The 22,558-nt window shown below is 41.6% G+C and overlaps 1 protein-coding gene across 5 annotated transcripts in view; it reads left to right on the top strand.

Annotated features, from left to right (window-relative positions):
* The window catches only part of DHRS12 (dehydrogenase/reductase 12), a 31,411-nt gene extending 9,352 nt beyond the window's left edge, over window positions 1-22,059 (top strand). For 2 of the 5 annotated variants that reach the window (XM_054835598.1, XM_054835626.1), the window contains 7 exons: window positions 2,298-2,390; window positions 3,918-3,999; window positions 13,395-13,456; window positions 14,218-14,322; window positions 14,854-14,944; window positions 16,263-16,400; window positions 19,006-22,059. In XM_054835598.1, coding sequence (XP_054691573.1) covers window positions 2,298-2,390; window positions 3,918-3,999; window positions 13,395-13,456; window positions 14,218-14,322; window positions 14,854-14,944; window positions 16,263-16,400; window positions 19,006-19,133 — 699 coding nt within the window. In that variant the 3' untranslated portion in view covers window positions 19,134-22,059. The remainder of the gene's footprint in view (window positions 1-2,297; window positions 2,391-3,917; window positions 4,000-13,394; window positions 13,457-14,217; window positions 14,323-14,853; window positions 14,945-16,262; window positions 16,401-19,005) is intronic. The other 3 variants (XM_054835633.1, XM_054835608.1, XM_054835618.1) reach the window with 2 other exon arrangements.
* The last annotated feature ends 499 nt before the right edge of the window (window positions 22,060-22,558 follow it).

The raw sequence follows: 22,558 nt of genomic DNA, 5'->3' as shown, positions 1-22,558 counted from the left end.
CTAGGGGTGATCTCTGCTGGACCTGCTATAAATAGTAGTCTTGAATAGCTGCCTTGGTAGAAGTGGCATGAAATTGTGGAATTCAAGATTGAGACAGGTGAGAAGGATGAGTAGTACAACTACAGTCTTTGGTTTTAGGGAAGCAGATTTTGTCTTTTTTTATGGACCTGGTTGGCAGGACCCCATGAAACACAGCCATGGAGAGCAAAAGGCCTTGGGAAAGCTGGTTGATCTTCAAGGGAAACCTCGTCAAAGCAGAAGGTTCTTCCTGTTAACTGCAAAAAGGCAAGCTGTTCATCTTTGAAAAAGGCAAGCAGGATTTCAGGAACTACAGGGCAGTCAGCCTCACCTTACTCCCCAGGAAAACTATGGAGCAAATCCTCATGAAGCCATGAAAGATAGGAAGGTGATTTGAGGAAAAAACAGTCCAGATTTATCTGGAGCAAACCTAGCCTGACCATCCTGGTTGCTGCCTTTGGTGAGATGATTCTGTGTATGGACAAGTGGAGAGTTGTGCTTCCCGCTTTCCTTAACTTTGCCAAGGCTTTTTACGTGGTCTTCCGTAGTATCCACGTAGCCAGTTTGGAGAGATGTGGCTTGAACTGGTGGATGACAAGCTGGGTGGAAAACTGTCTGGAACATTTGGCTCAAGGTAGCAATCAACAGTACAAAGCTGATCTGTTAAGAGTTGTTTAGTGGCATCCCTTCATGAGTCAATACAGGGGCAAAAACAGTTTAATGCCTCTTTTAACAACTTGGATGATGGAGTGAATGGCAATCTTTGTCAGGTTGCAAATGATCTCAGATGAGGGGTAGGGAGCTGGAGAGCAGGGCTGCTATTCAGTGGGATTTAACAGGTGAGGAGGTGGGCCGACATGAAGTTCATGGAGAGCAGGTGCACAATCCTGCCCTCAAATGGAGTAACCCCATGGAGTAGTACAGGCTGTGGGACTAACTGGCTGGGAAGGAGCTTTGCAGAAAAGGACCTGTGGGTGACAAGTTGTCCCTGAGTGAGCAGTGTTCTCTGGAGCAAGGAAGGCCAACCATACCCCAGGCTGTATGAACACAAGTGTAGCCAGCAGGCTGAGGGAAGCGCACCTTCTGCTCAAGCCTTTGTGAGACCACAGCAGGAGTACTGTGCCCAGTTTTGGGCTCCCTAGGATGAGGAAGTCATTGATGTTGGGGCCAGATTCTTCTCTGTGGTGCCCAGTGACAGGACAAGGGGCAATGGGCACAAACTGGAACACAGGAAGTTCCATCTGAACATGAGGAAAAACTTCTTCACTTGGAGGGTGACCAAGCACTGGACCAGGCTGCCTAGAGAGGTTGTGGAGTCTCCTCTGGAGATATTCAAAACCCGCCTGGACGCCATCCTGTGCAACCTGCTCTAAGTGATCCTGCTCTAGCAGGGGGGTTGGACTTAGATGATCTCTAGAGGTCCTTTCCAACCTCTACCAATCTGTGATGTCCTAGAGCGAGTCCAATGGAGGGCTGCCAGAGCGACTAGGGAGGTGGGACACATGATGTGCAAGGAGAGGCTGACAGGGCTGGTTTTGCTCAGTGTTAAGAAAAGAAGGCTGAGGTAGGTCTTACTGTAGTCTACAGCCACATGATAGACAGGTGTAGGGAAGGTAGTGCCATGCTTCTGTTGGAGGTCTGCAGTGAAAGGACAAGAGGCAGCAGACACAGATTGTAACGGGAAAATTTTGGCTAGTTAGTAGGAAAGCTTTTTTTCCACCATGAGGGTGGTCAAACACCAGAGCACAATGCTCAGAGTGGCTGGCGAATCTCCATCTTTGGAAATAAAACTTCCTTGGACAACCTGATCTCAGTTACTTGCCTTGAGACGGCAGTGGGACCAAGTGATGTCCAAAGGTCCCGTCCAACCTAAATTATTCTCTAATGCTGTGACCTTGAGTGTTGCTTTCAGCTAAAGAGGAAGCTGCTGTATGAATTGTTTAAACAGAAGTTTTGCAAGCTTTGCAATATTTTTCTAGCTCTCTGCTATGCCTGACTGTCTGTTATGTATATTTATCTAAGTAGGGCTCTCTTTTAATAAATTCAGCATTAAAAAGCTATGGCTAAGAAGCAACTGAATCAAGTGATGAAACGCGTTTTAAGGACTAGAATTATATTTCCCAGTTGTGCCTGTTAAACATAAGTGATTTGGTTGTGTTCTGGAGATAATATTTTTTCACACTGCCTAAATACCTTTTCACCTAGACAGGCCTTAGCAGTGAACAGGGTCTCTTCACTCTCCATGTTGATTGTAACTTACTTTTTTTGTTTTTGTTTAGAATATCTTCTTGCATATTGTGGATATATCTAATCCCAAGGAAATCTGGAAGTTTGCTGAAAAATTCAAAAATGAACATAAATTAAATGTGTTGGTAAGTTTGCATACTTAAATCATAGAATTGTTTAGGTTGGAAAAAATCTTTAAGATCATCAAATCCAACCATTAACTTAACACTGCCAAGTCCACCAATCATGTCTGTCTGTGGAGTGTGGAGCCTCTGAACTTGTCCAAAGGGTAGTCTAAGATTTTACAATTTGACCCATGGTTCTCTGCTTAATTTTCTCTAGATGTTGCTGCAGTAGTCTCCAAGGTCTGTTTGCCCTTGTCTATTATCAGTTCACGTACACAGATATGACATTTAAAAAAAAAAAAAGAGAAATGCAATAATTTTTTTAGCTGCATCTTTTGAGGTTCTCACCATGGAAACATTGTGGCCTTTAGGTTGCATATCAGGCTATGCGTATTCTGCTGATCGGAATATGGCAGGGACTGATGCCTCCTCCCAAGGGCAGATTATGCTTGCTTCCAGCTAGTGCCTCTTAAAGATTAAACTTTTATAGAAAGTCTAGTTTGAGCAGTCTGAAACTGAGCCAAGGAGGGAGCTAACAGTTAAGCAGTATGGATGGTAAAGGGCTCAGTACTCTTCCTGCTTTATTTAGCAGTGCAGTTTTGCTCTGGGGGCTGTACTAAAACTGAGGCACCCAGAGCAGATGTTTTGGTGCTTACTAGATGAGGAAATTCTGATAGAAATGGGAAGATAGCTTGTGAGGAGTGGCAGTGAAGGAGTAAGGTGGTGAGTAGCAGTAGATCTCTTTTGAACATGGGAAAGAAAAGCTTGAGCTTCCTCTGAAAGGTAAGGCAGAGAAAGAAGTGTGACTGAAAATATGCTGGCTACACAGAGCAAGCTTCTTAATATTCACGAGGTTTTACCTTACAGCGCATCCATGCTGTGTGGCATGGTGCTGTTTTAGCGATGCCTGAGTCAGGTGAGATCTCTGTGCAGGTTTGCCAGGCTGCAGAAATGCTGGGGTCCCTACAACCAGGGCACAAAGTCATGATGGTGCACCTCTGCTGCTTAGCTCTGCTCTTTGCAGTGCTAACCTGCTGACCTGGCTAAACTGCTGCTAAATTTGGGGCAGTTTCATTTAATTTGCTGAGGGTCGGGGTGCCTGCAGACTGTTCTACTGTGTGTGATACAGCTTCCCTTAGTGAATTTTCCCCAATACAGAGATCTCTAACAGAGAATACATCACCATGTAGCACAGATCATGTGGGATCAGTGTGATCTCTCAGATGAAACTAACAAACTACGCTGCATATATATTCTAATATCTGCTCTACAACTTGCACATTGCTTTCTGTGAGAAAAGTTTAAAAACATGGAGTAGGGCACTAAGAGGACTGTTGGTGATCCATTTCTTTGAAGATCTGTTCTTTTGTGAAAAACCTTTATGGTCAGTGACAAAGTAGTGTGACTTGGAATATCATGGTGTTGAAACAGTTTACAGCTTTGTGTTGCAGTGTTAGAAAACAGCAAACTAACATGGGATGGTTTATGTATGGTTTTGATTGTAGGTATTTGTGTAGGTTATTTTTGTTTACAGGAGTTGTCTTACAGATCAACAATGCAGGATGTATGGTGAATAACAGAGAATTAACTGAAGATGGACTTGAAAAAAACTTTGCAACGAACACTTTGGGTGAGTATTAAAGGCTTAGTTCTGAACTCTGATACGTATGTGTATCAGAGTGTGTGTTTACAGCTGGGTTTGTGAGGTGTGTATTCCTGCTCAAAGAGTGATTGTACCATTGCTGTACCAGAGAAGGAGCGGGAAAGCAAAAGAAGCAATATTACAGCTTGTTTGGAGTATGGGTTTTTTTTAATTTGTCCATTTTTCAGTTGTTCTCATATCAATGCCTTTTATTTATCATAGCAGCAGTAGACAAATGCAGATGAGATTTAATTAAATTGAAACTTGCTAGGAAACTTTATTCCAAGCAGTGCTGTTAATGATACTTTCTTTGTATTAAGTGTGCTCCTGTGGCTTGGCTAGAGCTTGGAGCACTTCAGGTATTTAAAAAGACATTCAAATGTTTCAATAGGCCTGAAAAACCCCATTTGATGTGACAGAGGCACTGCGTAGGAAGGCTGTGCCTTACATAGTGCTCTGGACACTTGAACAGATGTGACATCTAGTCAAGTGATTGGGCAGTAGTAGGTAAGTCTTAAGCACCCCACATATAAGGGGCGTATCCCATGAACTGTGCGGTGGAGGTATAAGAGGGACAAATTAAGGGAAGCAAATAAAGGGGGAAAGGGGAAATGTGAATCAGCTAGGAAGATGGCAAGCAAAGTGGAAGGCTCCCCCATAAACGCCGTGGAAAAGATGTCAGTAAACAGCCAGCCAGCAGAGAGAAGAGCTGTCTGTTGCTACTGGTATCTGTAGGGCTGAAAGCTGCACCTCTTGCAAAGAGAGGTGTGGTGCTTGCATCAACCAACAGTCCAGACGCTCTCTTTTCTCTCTGCCTCCATGCAGGGTAGGTGGCTTTCTCAAGAAATTGTATATTGAATATATTTAATATAATCAGAAGTAGTATGTTGAGGAGGAGCTGTGGTGCTTTGTTTCTGCATTTTCCTCCTGTTCATCAATATGTGGGACAAGGAAGGGGAAGCTTAGACTATAAAGACTGGGCATTTATAGAACTAATACAGCCTGGAAACCATTGTTGGGTTTTATTCTTAGCCTTTCTCCTGTGTTGCTTCCTTAACTCCTATTTACTTTTGAAAACTAACATTTTAGATATGTCTTGTGCTTATCTGATGTGGTGCATACAGCTTGGTTTTTCAGCAAATCTGACTACATCAAAATGACAATTAATTCAAGTATAAAGTCACAGATTCATTTTCTTCACATTAATCTTCTGCTAACATTCTTCTGTTTCTCATGGTCAAAATTCAAAATGAATTTTATTTTGCCATCAAATTTCCCCTGGCTGCAGAAGTACAAGAACTTCTACTTTCAGAAATCTATTCACCTTAAATTAGTTTAACCCTCTTGTGGTCTTTCAGGCAAAAATCCAGCAACGTGCAAAGGTGTAGTTCCTCCAGAAAGAAGCAGAGTGAAACAAATACAACAGTCTGAACATGAAAACATGTTTTGGTTTAGTTTTAAACATTGAGAAAATTAATTGCTGAGGAACTGTACTAGTGCATCACTTGAATTAAATTTCATCACACAAGTAGAAGCATCAAGTTCTGCTTTCCCAGCTGTAAGTCAGCCTCACTAGAGAGATACAGCTGCACAGAGGAAGCTGAATTACGATGGTAGCAATCTAGGAAGATGCCTGTATTATCTTTTATGAATGTTATGAATAGATCTCCTTTATTCATTTGTGTATCACTTGCTGCATGACTGTATAAGAAGGTCAAGGAGGTCATTGCACATTTGAGCAGATAAGGTAAAACAGGTAAGTTCATCCTCTGTTGTCCAGCTTCTGCAGGGTTTAGGCAAGGACTGGCTTGTTTGCTTAGACTAGTTCTCTCTAGGCAACAGTAAGGATTAAATTTTGAAGCTTTAGAACAGAGTGGGACTTGGTTGAGCTGGAAGAGGCTGGCTGTGCAAGAGAAAGTTTCTGTGCTTGCAGGTCAGACACATGAAGGACCAATGCTATCAACAGTGCAGGGTTTTTTTCCTCAGAGATGAGGTAAAAATCATATCTGCTGGAATCATAGTAGGAGAAAGTCATATGGAGAAATGCATGTGAGAATAGATGCTGTGTTAAGTCATTTCCCTAAGCACTAGGTACCTTTGAGTGTGCTTGACTTTGGAGAAGTTATTTCTATATCAGTAACTATCTGTGATTATAGGTTCCCAGAGAAAAACTTGGGTAAATTCGATATGGCTGATATATAGGTTGGCTGTAACCTAGAATGTTGCTTGAGAGAACAAACTAAATTCCCTTCTGTCTCTTTCCCCAGGAAAGCTAAAGCCTGAAGGGTGACATGGGTGGGCTCAGGGCCCCTGTTTTGAAAATCCGCAGTTGTCCCCCTCATGAGCAGCATGGAAACAATAACTCATGACTGCTTAACTTCTGCAGAAATAAGATGGAATGTATTTATTTATTTATTTTCAGATCTTCACATGTAGAGTGTTCCTTCCATCTTTCTTTCACTATTCGTTTCTACCGTGGATCTTAGCTCTGGTCTAGTAAAGGAATGCGTAGGCTGTAACTATCTAAGAATGCAAGACTCTGAACTGTAATATGCTTTAAATGCAGGGCAGAGAATTCTGTATCTGATGTCTGTTTAATATTTATATAAGCTTGTAGAATTGCTCATTTAGGTGTCTAAAATGCTGTGGAGCTTTTAAATCCAGGCTAGGAATATTTCGCTTGACTGACTTGTTAGTCTGTTTTCAAGCATAATGGATGTTAGAGTTCAGCTCTAATTGATCATCTGGCTTGTGAAGCATACCTTATATCCTGATCTTTTCTTGGACATATATGGGACAAAAACAAATGCATAAGTCCTCTGGTAGATAAAATGAATATGTACAAAAATAATAGTGGTTAGAATAGCAAGTAAACTTCCTTTAATGTGAAATACCATTGCCTGGCTAATTGAGGGCAGCTCACTGAAATAGAAGGTGCAGAGTTCTCTCTGGTGTTGTCAGAATATGCAGATGGGTGAAGGTCATGAAAATGCAAAATGAAGGTCGATAGTTCAGGCTTTATATGGTTTGTTCAATAGTCAAGTTCAAATGTAAACTGCTTTGAGCAGGCAGTGGCAGCCGTATCTGTGCTGGTGCCTAGCATCGTTAAAGTGGGACTCAGCACAAATGCCATGGGGCTGCTTGTGGTTCTGTTGTTGCTGTCATGTGAAATATCTTACTTTTTTTCCCTGCTACATCCCCAAGAACTGTTGCTCTGATTGCTGGAGCTCATTGAAGGTGTAGAGAGCAGAACAGCTGTGGACCACTTAGACTGTAATGTGGGAGCACTAGTCAGACAGTCTGAAACAGCACATTGCTGATTGAATCATACCTTCCATATGAAATTGAGCAACTGGCTTGGGGTAATGTGGGCAGATTTCCTGGGGAGCTACTGATCCTGATGGGTAGATTTTGTGTACCCTGTAGTTTGTGTGTTGTTGCTCTTACGTTCCCTCCTGTGGGCTGGCCTTGCACTCAGGGTTGTATCCAGGAGCTGGGTAGCAACAAGCAATCATTTCTTCTGACGTTGTCTTGCAGACTTCTGAGTCAACACTATTATTATTTTTTAAAATTTAATTTAATTTTACTTTTAGTAAAATTCCCAGCAAAGACTATTTAAACCGACAGTATTCAGTCATTTTGGAAGAAAACCCTGTCAGCATTGGTAGACAAGTGGAGGCAACAGAAGTGTGTTCTTAGTGAAGCATTAGATGTTTAGCTGAAACAATCCTTGTTCCTCTATTTTATAGCCTGCCTCACTTTGCTTTTACTCAACACATCTTCTTGCTAGACATGGAAAAATGGCATATATGTTACATTTTTATTGCTACTTACCAGCCAAGGGGATGCTAAAACACACTCAGATATAAATAAATGATGCTTCCAGTATGCATCTTTTTTTCAGTGTCATGTTTTAATAATATAAGCCATATACATTTACTCTCTGTGCAAGAAGGGGTACGGCCAGAGGAAATAAGATGGTTTTCTCCCACAGTAGCAGTATGGCCCATCTATGCCAAATTGCCTAACCTGTATGGATGTCAGTCTCTTACCTATGCATAAACCATGTCTAACTGGTGTTTCACACAAGCCAGTGTGGCCTGGTGGACTGTGTTCTGAACTACTTGAAAGTCAGGCAACTTGGATACCAGCTGTCAGTCTGCCATAAGGTCAGTGCCTGATCTTTGGCAAGACAACCTTACCTGTGAAAAGGAGACTATGATACAAATTTTCTTTCTAAAGACCTTTGAGACTTACAGATGAGAGATGCTATGTGAAAGGATAAGGTTGAATATAGTTGCACATCCACTAGCTGTACTGAAGCCTAGGATCCCAGGACACAGAGGTACCCTTATTGAGCTGAGCTTTGTAATGCAAGGGAAATGTAAACCTTTGTTTTGTCTTTCATGTTCATTAGCTCTTCCCATACGCTCTGTTATTGCTAGTGTGGTAGAATTGGCCCTCAGAGACAGCACACTAAAATCTTCATTTCTGATCTTGTACTCTGGAAACAGACTCAGGGATGTCTCTTAGTTGGAAGTGCAGAAATTGAAGGCTTGAAAAGATAACCAGGTCAAGAAAGAATGTCAGTGTATTTTTTTTCTTTCTCTTTTTTCCTCTCTCTCTCCTTTTTCCTCTCTTTTACTAGATTAATGAGTCATTGAAATCTGTACAATAAAAGTGTTTTGGTTTTTTTGTTCCCACTTTTTTCACAGTTGAAGTAACACTGTTCCTAATAATACTGCAAAGCTCAGGCAGATGGAAAACTTCACTGAGTGTGGTGCTGGCTGCCTGCCCTTATCTGAATGTTAGCAGATTAAAAACCTCACCAACAATTCACCACTAATTGCCAGATAGAACGTCAAGCAAAAACTATTCTAGAATCCACCAAGACACTTGGGTCTGCAATAATTACATCATCAATTAATTTGATGTTATAAACAGGTAGTGGCTTTACAATATTACTTCTATTGAAATCATCATTTTCTTTATAAATCAAATTTAAAGTACAGGTTTTGGGGTCACTTTAAATCTGTAAAGCAGGTAGGAGTATGTGTTCATACATTATTATTATACATGATATCCTGTTGATTTCCAAGTCTGAACTGTATGAATCCAAAGGAGTCTTCCAGGTTTTAGCAGGCTAAAGCTGATTTATACCACCAGCATTTTTGAAATCTGCTTTCACGGTGTTTGCTTATATTTTCTGTTAGGGCTATTCTATGTTTTGCTTAGTTTCATGTTCTAGTACAGAAAGATTTGTAACCTTCTGTGGGAAAGACCAGTGTCTAATACACTGTAGGCTTCTGTCCCTTGCACTGGCATAGCTTTCTCTTTGGTTATGCTGTGGTAGAGATGGTGAGATCCACAGTGAACTGTTGCAAGAACATGCAGAGCTACCTTTCTGCAAGACCTAACAATAGTGTTTTCCATAGAGTCCCATCAGCTTTTACCTGGGTCATGCGAAAGGTAGCATAATTTTATTTAGGAGTTTATGAAGCAGACAGGATGATTTTTGTAGGTGTGTTTTGTTTTGTTGGTTTTGGTTTTTTTAAACAACTTAGTGTATGAATTGAATGTTTATCTCCATAACAGCTCCTCATTTGCTACACTTGCATCATTAAAAGTTTTCCTCTATGATTGTGAAACCACTGAATTACTGCTTGTACAGGTTGACAGAGGGGTTCAGTGTAGGGAGTTAAAAATGGGAGTTGTTAGAGCACAATATCAGATGACTCAACTAAATTGAGAAGATCTCAGAGCAAGTGGAGCAATTACAAAACAGGCCACGAGGGAATGCATGGCGATACATTTTTTGTTGTTGTTATTTTTTAGCAAATAAACATGAAACTTAAACATAAATGTGATCAGCACTTGGGAGGGAGTGGGTATGAACAAAGTGTGTTCTCATTAGGTGCCATGTTTGTTGCTTTTACTGGAATTACTATATTTAATGCACAGACGGACAACACATACTGTCTAATCTACCATATAATAGAGTTGGTTGAATGGTGTGTAATGGTGGAATCGCTGTATCTTCATAGGAGTGGTTTAATTACACTGTATTATACATGATTTCCTATTATGTGAGCTCAGCTTCAAGATAGAAAACTTACAGGAATTTTTCCAAAGAAAAGCAAATGTTGACAGGATGTTTATCTTTAAAAGAAATGGTGCATCAGTCCCAGGAGCCTCTTTAACTGGAGAAAACATGGCCAGCAAGTACTGTGTCAAACCTCATTACACAGAACAGGGCTGTAGCTTGTCCAGTAGGTTTCTCTAGTCAACTTTTCACTTCAGCAGAGTTCAGCAAGGGCAAGATGAAATCCTGTATGTGGGGGTGATAGACTGGACAGTTACTCACCCTCTTCCGCATTCCTGCTGCTTCTGAGCAAGCTCCCGAATTTGTCTTGCTGCTTTCCTTTGTGGCACAGCAAGTACCCCTTTTCAAAGGGAAGTGGTGTATACCATTTCACTGCAAAATTATTTCTACCCCCCCATTACATCAGTGGGTGTCAGGCTTTCAGGCCATGTAGACCTTCCAAAGCAGGAAAAGGTGATGTATAAGAGTCTGGCCTCTGTCACACAGTCATAGATGCAGGTTGTACAGCCATATGTCTAACACTGCCTTGCAGGTGTACTCATAGCTCCCTGCCTGCTGGGTCTGAGAGGTGTGTGAAAGGCTGCTGCTTGAGTTTCCTCCATGTGAGTAATTCAAAATAGCCAGCTCTTTTCCACAGGCACTCAGACCTGTGCAAGAAATGGGCTGTAGTCCAGGAGAACTAGAAAAGATTGTGTTTCAAGGAAACATTCTAGAATGCTAAAGTATTCATTTTGAAAAGGCATATGTTCAGTACATTGATATTAATAATCAATTATTAGCAAAAGGATAAATAGTTTGGATGTTGTCTTGATTTCCTTAAAGGAGGAGAGGGGAATGTAGTCTTTTCTATCTGAATCAGTCTTGGCTTTCCTTGCAAATTTTTTTTTACTAAAGATAAGAAAATGTTCCTTTTTTGTTTTTATACTGTTACTGCAGTTCATGTTCTTATAAGGACTGTGGTAGGCAATGCATTCATTTGCAGCTCTCCCTTTTACTTAGAAATTCAGTTCTGTATTACTGCACACTGCAATACAGCTGTGCTTGGCCAAATGCATGCCATGAGGTACATGGCTGTGCCAGGCCTCGGCACTGGCTGTACTTCACATGGTTCCTATTTGCTTGAACATAACTATCAAACTCTGTGCTGTACCTTATTAATAAGGTATATCTATTCTACTATTATTGTACTAAACTACTTGTTCAGGCTGTTTTGAAGACAGACCAGCCCCTGCAAATAAGAACATGTAATAGCCAAGTATATTTGTTAAAGTACTAAGGAGTTTGTGTTCAAACACTCAAAAAGGGGACAATAGTTGGTGAAATATTTAGTAGTGGTAGAAATGAAACGCGTCAGTCTTAATGCTTGATGCGTCACATCTGCGTGTTTTGAGATACTAGTGCTTACCATAGAAGCTGGGCTCAAAACTGGTCTTTTTGTGCTCTATCTCAAAGCAAATGAGCAAGTGGTTTTGTGGGGCAAAAAGATTGAATGCTCTGGCTCTGTGGGATTTACTGAATTCTTAGTGAACTTGAGGAAGAGAGGAGATGCTGGCTTTGCAGTTAGTTTGTGGTTTTATATAAGCACTTAAACTTCTGACAAGCTGTAGCTGCTATAAGCAGGATTTTTGGCATTGAACGTTTCTCATCCAGCTGGAAAACAAAACAAACCCCAGTTGTTAATGAGGCAATGTTAATGCATTCATCTTTGCATCCCTTTAGAATTAACAAATCAACGTGAAGCCCCTTAAAAGTGTAAATTAATCTGCAGGACAGTAGAATGATGCGTCCTTATAGCTGGTGCATTGCAGCTCTGCCTTTAGGAAATGCAGCTTATTTATCCAAGACATGATGTTACTTTGCATTTGAAGAATCCATAGCAAATCAGAATTTAATCCAGGCTCTCAGCTTGTACTGAAGTGATTTAATTTTTATTTTTTTTTTAACATTGTGGCACAGTCTCCCATGACAATCAGCAGTAGTTCTTGTCCTGATGATGTCATCGTTCAGTCTCCCCGCCACTACCAGGGGAGACGTACGGGCTCTTGTTATTCACTGGCAACTGCCTTTGCTTGCATTTTCTGCTGAAGACAGACTGCATTTACTCATCTACTGTGCATTCGCTTTGTTCGATTTGCCAGGGTTTAAATATATTGTGTGCATATGGATGTCCCTGTGATTATATAGAGAAAAGGAAGACTGTTGTGACTGACAGGGAAACTGAACAGTTTGTTCACCAAGCATGTAGCACATTTGACTTTGGTAGCATATTTATAAACATGCTGTGTTTTAACTGGGTGATCTCATTGCCTCTGTGGAAGAGAGGTTATAAAGACACATGCTGAAGTCTTCATGTCTAGTGAAAAACATGGCCTTGGTAGCTCATGGAAAAAAATACGTTTATCGCTGACACAGAATTGTTGAACTAGAGCCATTTGTGAAGAGACGAGAGAGTAGTATTATACTCAACGCAGAAGCACTAGACTAAATGGAACTAGATTAATTTTGAATTAAACAGATTTTTTTTAAAAATACAGTTTAAAGGGGAAAAACTAAAAAAAAAAAAAATCTCTGAAGAGATAAAACCAAACAAAAATCCCTGTGTTGCACATGAGCGTGTGAAACATCTCTAGGTCGTGGTAACAGCTGTAATGGAATACATTTGTGTGGTGTGTACAAATCTATGCTAAATGAACACAAAGTGGGGGAGGACACAGTTAAGTTTCCCCAGGTAATCTTAGCTCAGCCTTGGGCATCTAACATTAATATTTTTCCCCCTTCAAGGGTTCCTTATCTTCTGTAATAGTCATGCTGGGGATTTAAGAGGCAGTTTTGGCATGCAACACAAATCAGAAGTGTTGGGTTACTCTGAGTGTTTTCACAGTGAGAAGGCAAAAATGGGTAAGTCTTAAGTGCATATGCAGGGGCCAAAGAAACACAAGTGTGAAGCACAGTTTCCTTCTCTTGTTCATAACCCAGCATAGATATGTGTATATATGCCACATATGGAGAGGAAATGCTTTCCCTGTTTCTTCACTGGCATCGCCTTACCCACAAAGAAATCCATACCTGAGCCATTTTGCTTTCACAGTTAAGGCTGGAATGTAGTGATCAGTTTGCTCTATAAGTACAATAAACATAAAAGTCTATAAAATAACTCATGTTCCTTTTGAGAAGTATGCCGCAATGCGGACCACTACAAGTTGAATTGGCATATTGCAGGTAAAGCAGCAAGAAAAAAGCTTTTTAAAAAGAAATGTTAATGTCGGTGCCTGTCTTGTAGGTACATACATTCTGACAACTGCCCTGCTGCCCCTCCTGGAAAAGGAAGCTGATGCCAGAGTGGTGAGTCTGTGATGCTGTTGAAAAGCGATGTTTTATTGTTCTTATCTTCTGGTTTGTGACAGCATTTCTTTGGCTGTGCTGGCAATGCAGGATTAGTTATAATGCTGTAAGCATCTCTAGAATTCTCTTGGATTTTGCTAACAGCAACCTCCTTCTCCAAGGCAAAGCTCCTGCCTGCTACTCTCAACCCTTCATTGGAAAGTAGAGTAAAACACTTCCTTTGGAAACATCCCCTTTTCCTTTCCCTGGGGCAAGTTGTCTCTTGTAGCATAGTGCAAAATACCTTGAACAGAAGTATAGGCTTAAAAGAACCTTAGAGGTCTTGGTCTAAAACAGGACAGCGGGTATGTTTTTTTTTAAATGAAATTTCCCAAGTTTTGAACAGTGCTTCTCATTTTCTAATTAGCATCTATAAACGCTAAACATAAAAACTACAAACAGTGCTATTCTTCTATTTTCTTTCTCCCCATTACTTTTCAAAAGGAAGAAGCACAAAGTTCCCTGATGGAGTTGACACCAATTTGAACGAAAATTACTTTCTTAAAAAAAAAAAAAAAAAAAAAAAAAAGGTGTTTCTTCCTACTCATCCCCAGGTATGTTCCACGCATGAGCAGAAGCATAGTGCAAAGAGTTTGCAGAGGAATCCTGCTCCTAGGGACTTCAAAACATGGCCTGAAGACTACATTTCATTCATGAGTGTGACTGTGGGGAGTTCCTAGTTTTATTTTTCATTCATTTGCTTTTCATTCATTTGCTTACAGATAACTGTCTCTTCTGGGGGCATGCTAGTTCAAAAATTAAACATATCTGACTTGCAGTCGGGAAATGGGACATTTGATGGAACTATGGTGTATGCACAAAACAAGGTACAGTCCGTGGTTTGGAAAACAAAGCCCAGTGCTTGTTTGCTAGGTGGCTTATACCATCTGCTTTGCAAAAAGCCTGTTCACTGTTGCTTTCCCATTGCATCCAACCTGTACAGAGCTATAATCTTCAGGAGTATGATGGCATCTGCTTATGAGTGCACACCATCTTGTGCAGAGAGCATGGCTAGACATTCATTTGATTTGATTTAAGTCTCAGGGGGAAAACTGTCTTCAGCTGACAAACCCTTTCTGCCTGCTCAGTTCTTAGCTACAATTTGCAGCAAGTAGATGTGGTCGGTAATAGCAGTGTAACCGCTTGAAAAGCGAGCTGTGGCCAGGATATGGATTGCAATGACCATGGTCTCTGACAAAATTATCCAATAAATCCAGTCAGGATGAGCAAGGGTATATTTCTGCTGTGCATAAATGCCCTGGTATTTACAGCATGTTTGATGTGGTTTATCTCCCTGAGAACTAACTTAGTGGACGAGCTATTGAGGTGCTAGTCTGGCTTTTTTTGCTCTATCCTAGAGACAGCAAGTTGTCTTGACAGAACAATGGGCAAAAGCTCACAGAAACATCCATTTCTCTGTTATGCACCCTGGCTGGGCAGACACTCCAGGTAACATCTGCTTGACACTGAATATATTTTTTATTTTTTTTTCTTTTCAGGATTAGTCTAAAAGCAAATTGAAATGAGACTTTCTGGTAGATTTCTCCAACAGCTGCAGTGATTTCTTGGCTCCAAACTGGTGATTGAAGTAGTTTTGTACCCCCTTGGTAGCTCTGTTCTGCACAGTCTCTGCTATCTGTGTATAGCCAGAGAATAATAATGGGCAATGAATGGTTCCAGCTCTGCGCAAGTGCGCAGCAGAGCCACAATGCATTAAGGTAACCTTTAAGTTACGTTTGTAGTGGGACTGTTAAACATACAGATAAAGCTTCTGCCTCTAAGTACCAACATGCAGACGACGGGAATTTGCGAGGGCACATAGGAAAAAGGAGCATGCGATGTTGTGCAAGCTGTGTTCCTCTGCTCTTCCGCTAAACACTTACTGCCGTCGAGAAGCAGCGTGTTTGGCCAGACAGCCCTTTGTCTGAGCTGCAGCTGTTCTTCAGTGACTGCGCCTCAGCAGGCGGGCCAGCATCAGTTATCCAGTATGCATATTGTGTTCTGCAATATGTTAACAGTCCCTAACACCCAGGCTTGGGATGCCACAGTTTCCCAAACTTCCTTCTGATGACAGAAGCATTTACCTCGTCTACATTATGCTTGAAAACTGCTCTTTCCAACTAAATATCCTAGTATTTCTTTTTCTTTAAAATACATTTATTTTTGCACATTCTTTGTGGATTTCAAACCTAATGAACCATAAAGTTATCCCACCTTAAAGTTCAAGGACTCTCCAACCCCCAAAAATAAACAGCTGCAGGTGCTGGGCCTTCAATCATCACCTGTTGGACAAAACAAAAAGAAACCAGAGTTTAAACGTGAATTATGTCTTTGGTTTAGGTACTGTTCACAATACAGTTTTTAAAGACCATGCTGCAATTGGTTTCCTAAAACTGGTGAGAAAATAAGAGCTAAAAATCCTGTTAGAATACTTGGGGTTTGGTATTTCTGTTTCCCTCAAGTCCGTCTTTGCAGTTTAGAATGGAATTGGCTCAGGAACCTCTCACTGATCCTGTTCTCAGCTCCTACTGGTTTTGTCCCTGTAATTTGACCCAAACAAACAACTGGTGGATCATCTGGCAGTTCAGCACCATTCCACCACAAGTCATCGTACTCCTAGCTATGGGGAAATACTCATTCTTTCATGGACTCTGAGATGCCTTGTCTTTTTCCTGCACTCACAATGGCAATTTTAAGCTGCTGGTTTTTTATTATTATTATCAAAAAATCTTTGCATGGCAGGTCACCATTCCGTTGTTCTTTATAGCTGTGAGATCGTCAATGCCAGATTTCTATCAGAAGATGAAGAATAATCTGCGCACAGAGGCCCAGGGAGCTGATACTGTTGTATGGTTGGCAGTATCAACTGAAGCAACAAAGTTACCGAGTGGCTTGTTCTTCCAAGGTAAGGCGGCAGTGTCTTGCACTACTTAGCAGTGGGAGATCCCTAAGCTGCCTGAACTGTAGTGTCCCCCTCTGGTCTGGAATGGCAACCCTTGTTCAAAGGATAAAGTATTTCTCAAAATCCTTTCAAGACTAAAGGTTCAGGTGAGCATTGTGCAACCAGGGAATGACTGCGTTATGTTCCTGCTTTTGTCCTCTGAAGTAGCTGATAGAAACTTCAAAGCATTTCTTTAGGGAGGGTTGGATTTTTTTAATGAAAATGGCTGTGTGCAGGACTGTGCCAAGGGAAGGTGAATCACAGCAGTCAAACAGCATCTTTTATGATGCTGGGAAACTAGCATCCTTCTTACTGAGCACTGGGGGTTGGCTTTGCTTTGACAGGCTCTTCTTCCTACCGTTCCATGCTAGTTAATCTGCCAGCTCCCCCTTTCCCTAACGCTGGGCAGAGACTTGAGCACAGTGGCAGTTTTGGCACTGTAAGCATAGGGAATGGAAAAATAGGGCAGAGCCTTTCTTTTCTCCCAGGCAAATCTTGGTAGGAGCAGCTGGAAGCATAGATAGATGTCTTAATGGTGATGCAAGTCAGGCCTGTAGGAAAAAGGAGAAGCTCAGAGTAATTGCTTAAAAAAAGTAACTCCAGTACTTTTGTTGGATGTGGCACTCAAATCCTGATCCACTGAATTTCTGGCACAGAGTTCAGGAAGTTCAGACTTTTCTGGAGTTGGGTGACTTTGTCCCTTCTGTCCCCTCCCAGGCAGTCACACAGCGTTGGCTGACAGATATCTAACCAGACCTTTTTCACGTCATCATGTGGTGCATGCAGAAACCCTACATCCCAGCTGGTCAGTGGTCTTTGTAAGTCCATTGTTCTTGCTCTAGATCATAATTCCACCAGGCTCTTGCCTTTGGCCTTTGTCTATGCCTGGCTTTAGTAAACAGGGAACACACCATGGCTCTTTAGCTATAGATAATTCTGAGAGCTTTGGGCTTGGCATGACTGCTCTTACAGCTGCAAGAGAATTCCTGTATCCCTGTCCTGTGCTTATCAAATAGTGAAGTCTGTTATTTTTCTCTCTGACTGCCCTTTGGAAGCCCTTAGGACTAGAGAGCCCTCTGACCACCCTTAGTATGGGCCATCTTCAGGCCCTTTGTCTGCAGGAGCACTTTACCACAGACCCCGCTCTTCTGGTGGTAGACAGCCATTTCCTGAATCAGTCATACTTTCCCTCCATTTCCTCTGTTCTTTTATTTGGTTCCTTTTGAGTGCAAACCAAAGCCAGCATTTTTTTTTTCCTCAGGAAAAAAAAAAAAAGGAAGTGAGAACATGACTTGTACAACCAGAATGCTTTGCATCTGCCAAAATAAATAATGTTTGACAGAGTCCTGCTTGCCAAAGACTAGAAGCATCTTCTCCATGATGCTGAACTTGGCTTTCACACAGAGTTCTCAAACTTTAGCACAGGCTACTGGAAGCACCACATTTAGGTAGAAAGCAGTTCAAATTCAGTGATGGAGAAGGGAATGTTCCTCTGTGTGTTTCTCTCTCCTTGGTTTTCCATGAGCAGAGGTTATGTGGTGTGTGCAGCCAGTTACAACATTTGCTCTTAAGAGAACAAACATCTCTGCTCCCTGGGAAGCCTGATGGCAGCCTGATACGTTTTCAGAGAAATCTGCTGCCCGGTGTTGCAACAGCTTGTTCTTTTAGTCTCAGCTGGCTACTGTGGAAGTTGGACTTATTTAATAGAGTAACTGCTGCAGCAGCACTCTGACGGCTGCTTCACAGACGTCTGAGGGCACTGTCGTAAGGTTCCCAGGCTCTAGATACCATGGGTTTGGAGAGGAAAATCCCTTGGAATGGATGGTGATATGGCTATATATACACAGAGTGAGCGAGGAGTACAAGATCCGGAAAACCAATCAAAGCATCAAATGTAGCAAATTTGGTCAGACATCTTCATATTGGATACATGTTACTTCTGGTGATTGAGCAATTAGCATAAGTTCTATAGCAATTAGAATTTAACCATTTATTTTTAAGGCTGAAGGTAAGCATTTTAAGATATAATCCAAACTACGAAGTCCCAGCTGGGGAATTTGTGTAGCACTAGAAACGTTATCCAGGAGGCAAGGAAAAACCCTGTCTCATGCAGAAAAAGCAACCTCTGCCTGCAGCAACAATCTCAAGTTATTGGTCTTTGTCCACAGGAGTTACACTAGTGACAGAGAGCAGGTGTAAACCCCCAATAAGGCCTTCCTTTATCCTGTCCCTAGCTGTAAATGAGGTCTCTTGCTCCCTAGTCAAGTCATACCATGCAAAAGGACAATCACTGTAGTTCCAGAATACAAATTAAATTAGTTTAGTTAGTGGTTTGGAAGATACGCTTAACTAATGTTATTTACAGAAACCTAAAAGGTAAGTTTCCTGGCTTCAAGACCATGAGGTGTGTTTGGGAAGTATTTTGACTAGCAGAAAAATCTCCTTTGTGCTAGAAGTAGTAGGTAAGTCATAGAACCATGGAATATCTCAGGTTGGAAGGGACCCATAAGGATCATCGAGTCCAATTCCCATAATCTACTCATAAGGTTTCTTCTTATTTTTCTTCCAGACAGGCAACCAGTCCCCACACACTTACCCCTGGCAAGCACCCACAGTCCGTCAGAAGATGAGGAGAAGTTAATGGAGATGCTGGAAGAGTTCTCCCAGAAGTTTAAATCCACATCTCCAGGAACTTAGTGTCACTGCTGACACAGTGTAACCACAAATCTAATTACACAGTAACAGTACTGTAGTGTGCCTGCTGTTGAGGGGAAGTAGGATGCCATAGCCCTGTTAAAAATAGTGTTCAGGTGTTCTCATCATGGGGGAGAGTGGTGCCTGCAACTTTTTTCCTTTCTTTTCCTGCTGCTGAGAGTCTCTCCCATTGTGAATATGCACCTGCTGTCTTGAGACACAGTAAGGTTGTGTTCTTTGAATTAGAAGAAAAATTTGGAGGCATTAAAATGAAACCCAGGACTTTGTGAAGTTACCCAAAATGCAGAGGAATGTACCTTCAGTAGCCCTCATGAAAGACTTTGGAAAGAAGCAGTAAATGTTTTAAGCGATATTTAACCGCTGTATTTGCCAGGTTGGTGGCTTCCTTCACTGCGTGAGGGTGACTGGGCTCAAACCTATAACCAGGACTGCAGAAACTCTCTTGCATCGCCTGCTTAGTTTAAATGGGAGGATTGCTCATGGCCTTCAGTTTCTATAAGTCAGTGCTGGTATGCAGAAGGGATCTGCTTCCTTGCGTTTAAACAGCAAGAATTTAGGAATGCTGCCAAATGCCTTCCACATTACTTTATGGAGCCAGGGCTGAATATTATCCTGTTTATGTCAAGACACCATGAAGTAGGAGGTTTCAACACATGCCACACCCAGACATGTTGGATCCAGAGGAGAAAGGGCTGCATTACTCTAGGCGTGAAAAGAAATAGCATGCTAAGCCACTGGTGCTTGCCATTTCTGTGAAAGATCAAAGGGAATTGCTTTATCATTATGAGTGGATTAAAGGAGGGAAGGGAACACTGGGGGGCACAGGTCTTAGAGGAGAAGTCCACCTTCTGATGAGAAGGTTGTATTTTGTCTGGAACTGTTTATTTCCAGACACGGAGGATGGGATTCATCTTACCTGACCTGTGGACATTTGAATTACTCATTGGGATTCTCACTGTAAATCAGGAGAGCGAAAACAGGCTTTTCCATGGTGATTTACTGCCTCTAGTTTAAGAAACAACCCCTCTATTCCTACATCTTTCTACTGGTGGTGAAGACAACCAGCTCAGACTTAAGACATTCGGGCAGGTTTCATTTTGTCTTAGGTCTTTCAGATTTACTGCAAAGCCAAGGCTATTAATAACAATAGTGGTAACACGTTTTCTCCTGAACGGAGTGTGTTTGATAGCAAACTGCATGCAGACCCTAACCAAGCTGCGCTACTGTTTTATATGTGGCTGTAGACCAGTGTGGTAGGACCAAAGACCTGGACACAACTCTAACACAGGCGTTCTTGAGCTCTCTGCGGTGACTGGTAGCTAAAGGCCATGCCCGGGGCAGAGGAGAACTTGTTAATGTCTGCTTTACATAATTTAGTTTCCCAAAAGATGTCCTGGCTGATGGCATTTACTCATTATTCAAAGACATCCTATTGAGTATCAGTTTAGGAAAAAACCTTCTCCTTTCAGCCTGTGGTCAGTCTCCTTGGAAATAAAGGCTTTACCGTCAGAGAGGCCCTGAAATAAGTTTTCCCATGATAAGCGGTGCTGAGATACGTCAGGCTGTCACAGCTTTTCCTGAGGAGGCTGGCTCAGCATTCAAATTATAGCTTCATTTTAAAGAAAGAAGATTTGCTCCTCCTCGCACTACAGTGAAAGAAAACAACAGCAAGGCTTGTACAGATGTTTATTTCCTAGAAGTCTGGTATTAGCATATTCCATGGCTCAAACTGTTAAATACAGTTATGGAACACAAGAGCGTGGCTGGAAACATATAGAATAACTACATTTCTCAATCCAGTAGCTGCAAGGCTAATAAAAACATTTCCATTCTTGAGTATTTAAGTCAAGCAGCTTCTTAGCTCCGCAGTATGGAAGTTTAATGACTGGTATTTAAATAGTTAGTAAAAAATAACCAAAAGTGCACTATATATATAAAACCCATATCTTTTAGTCTGCTTTCTCTTACTGATGTATTTGAATAGCCTATGTTTTTCTTTTTAGTCACAGCTTACAAATAAAACCAAAAGTATGAAAACTGCTTTAATTAAAGTTTGGTCACAGTGTAAAAGAGCCAGATACTATGGTTTAAGAGCACTTGTGATTTAAAAAGAATTAAAACACAGGACAGTGATTAGAAACAAAATCTAAAGTCTCCCACGCTTTGGTATTATGGTGCCGATAATGTTTTACTTCAGCTTCTTTGCACAAGAGCACAGACAGCGTGTGGCTGTAAAGCCAGCGAGATGCTTCGCGTTAATGCAATTCAGAATGACTTGTACCTGCATGTAAGCAAATACATTTAGTGCCACCTATAAAATTTTAGGGGCAAGAGCAAAATGGCATCCAGTGATGGATTACCAGAAACACGCAGTGGTGCAAATTCTCGCTGAGCAGCATGGGCTGAGGCATTCAGTCCACACCTGCTTTATAGGAGCCAAATGATAAGCACAGCAGCTGTTCTTACCACCCTGCCCTTTGCATGCTCAGCCCAACGCTTCTTTGTGTCAGCTTGCAGGCTGATGTGACTCTGACCTCACTTGGTTTTTTTGCATTCTGAAGGCTTTCGCATTTTTCTTCATGTTGTGAAGTCACCTAGTCAAAAGGTTTTTGCTCCAGGATTTTGCATGAAGAGTTTAGTGCCACAGCCCATGCTTAGAGGCGTTTATTTCCCTGTGGCTTAATGGAAACGCATGGCCCATCAGCAGCACAGGGGGACTGGCCACAGTGATACAGGTGCTGCTGAAAGAATTCTCTGTCATGGGTGAAGATCTTAGCATGTCAGTGTAACAGATATCAGAGGATTTTGTAAACTGCATTTCCTCTTCTCCTAAGTTTCATTTCTGGACCATGTTTATTGTTCGTAAAAAACAACAAAATAAAACAACCTGTCTGATTAAAGGCATAAACAGTTGTTTGCTGTCTGCCTTTGAATAGCAGGGCATTCCCACAGGTGCCTCACTCTTTTGGAGTAAACTGCAAATACCGTTTGCCATTGCACCAACACACCCGCCAGTTTCCATGCTGCCCTAATGCTCCGCACTCAGACTGTTCCACTCGCTGGGAACAAAGTGGACGCAGGAACAGCGCTTCCTGTTAAACAAGACTCAGGTGGGATGTCCAGCATGCCCTGCCTGCGCTCAGAGAGGGGAGTTTGTGATAGACTTCAGTGTACGCAGACTTAAGTCAGTCAGTGCTGAAAAACTCAGTACAAAGGATTTGTTTGGTGGGACACAGCCCTGGGCCAGACATTTCAATTTATATTTTTGGAATAACAGCAGTTTTTAAAAGCAGTACTAATTTTCATTAACTAGTTTTCAGTAACTAGTAAGAGCAGTACTAGTTTTCCTTAACCAACGTTTCAGTGAGTGGAGAGTGAACAGAGTTATTCTTTCAGAGAACAACCTG

Source organism: Grus americana, chromosome 1 (assembly GCF_028858705.1).
Source record: "Grus americana isolate bGruAme1 chromosome 1, bGruAme1.mat, whole genome shotgun sequence".
Classification (NCBI taxonomy): domain Eukaryota; kingdom Metazoa; phylum Chordata; class Aves; order Gruiformes; family Gruidae; genus Grus; species Grus americana.
The sequence above is the reverse complement of the archived record's forward strand: the minus strand, read 5'-3'. Positions and strand labels throughout refer to the sequence as shown.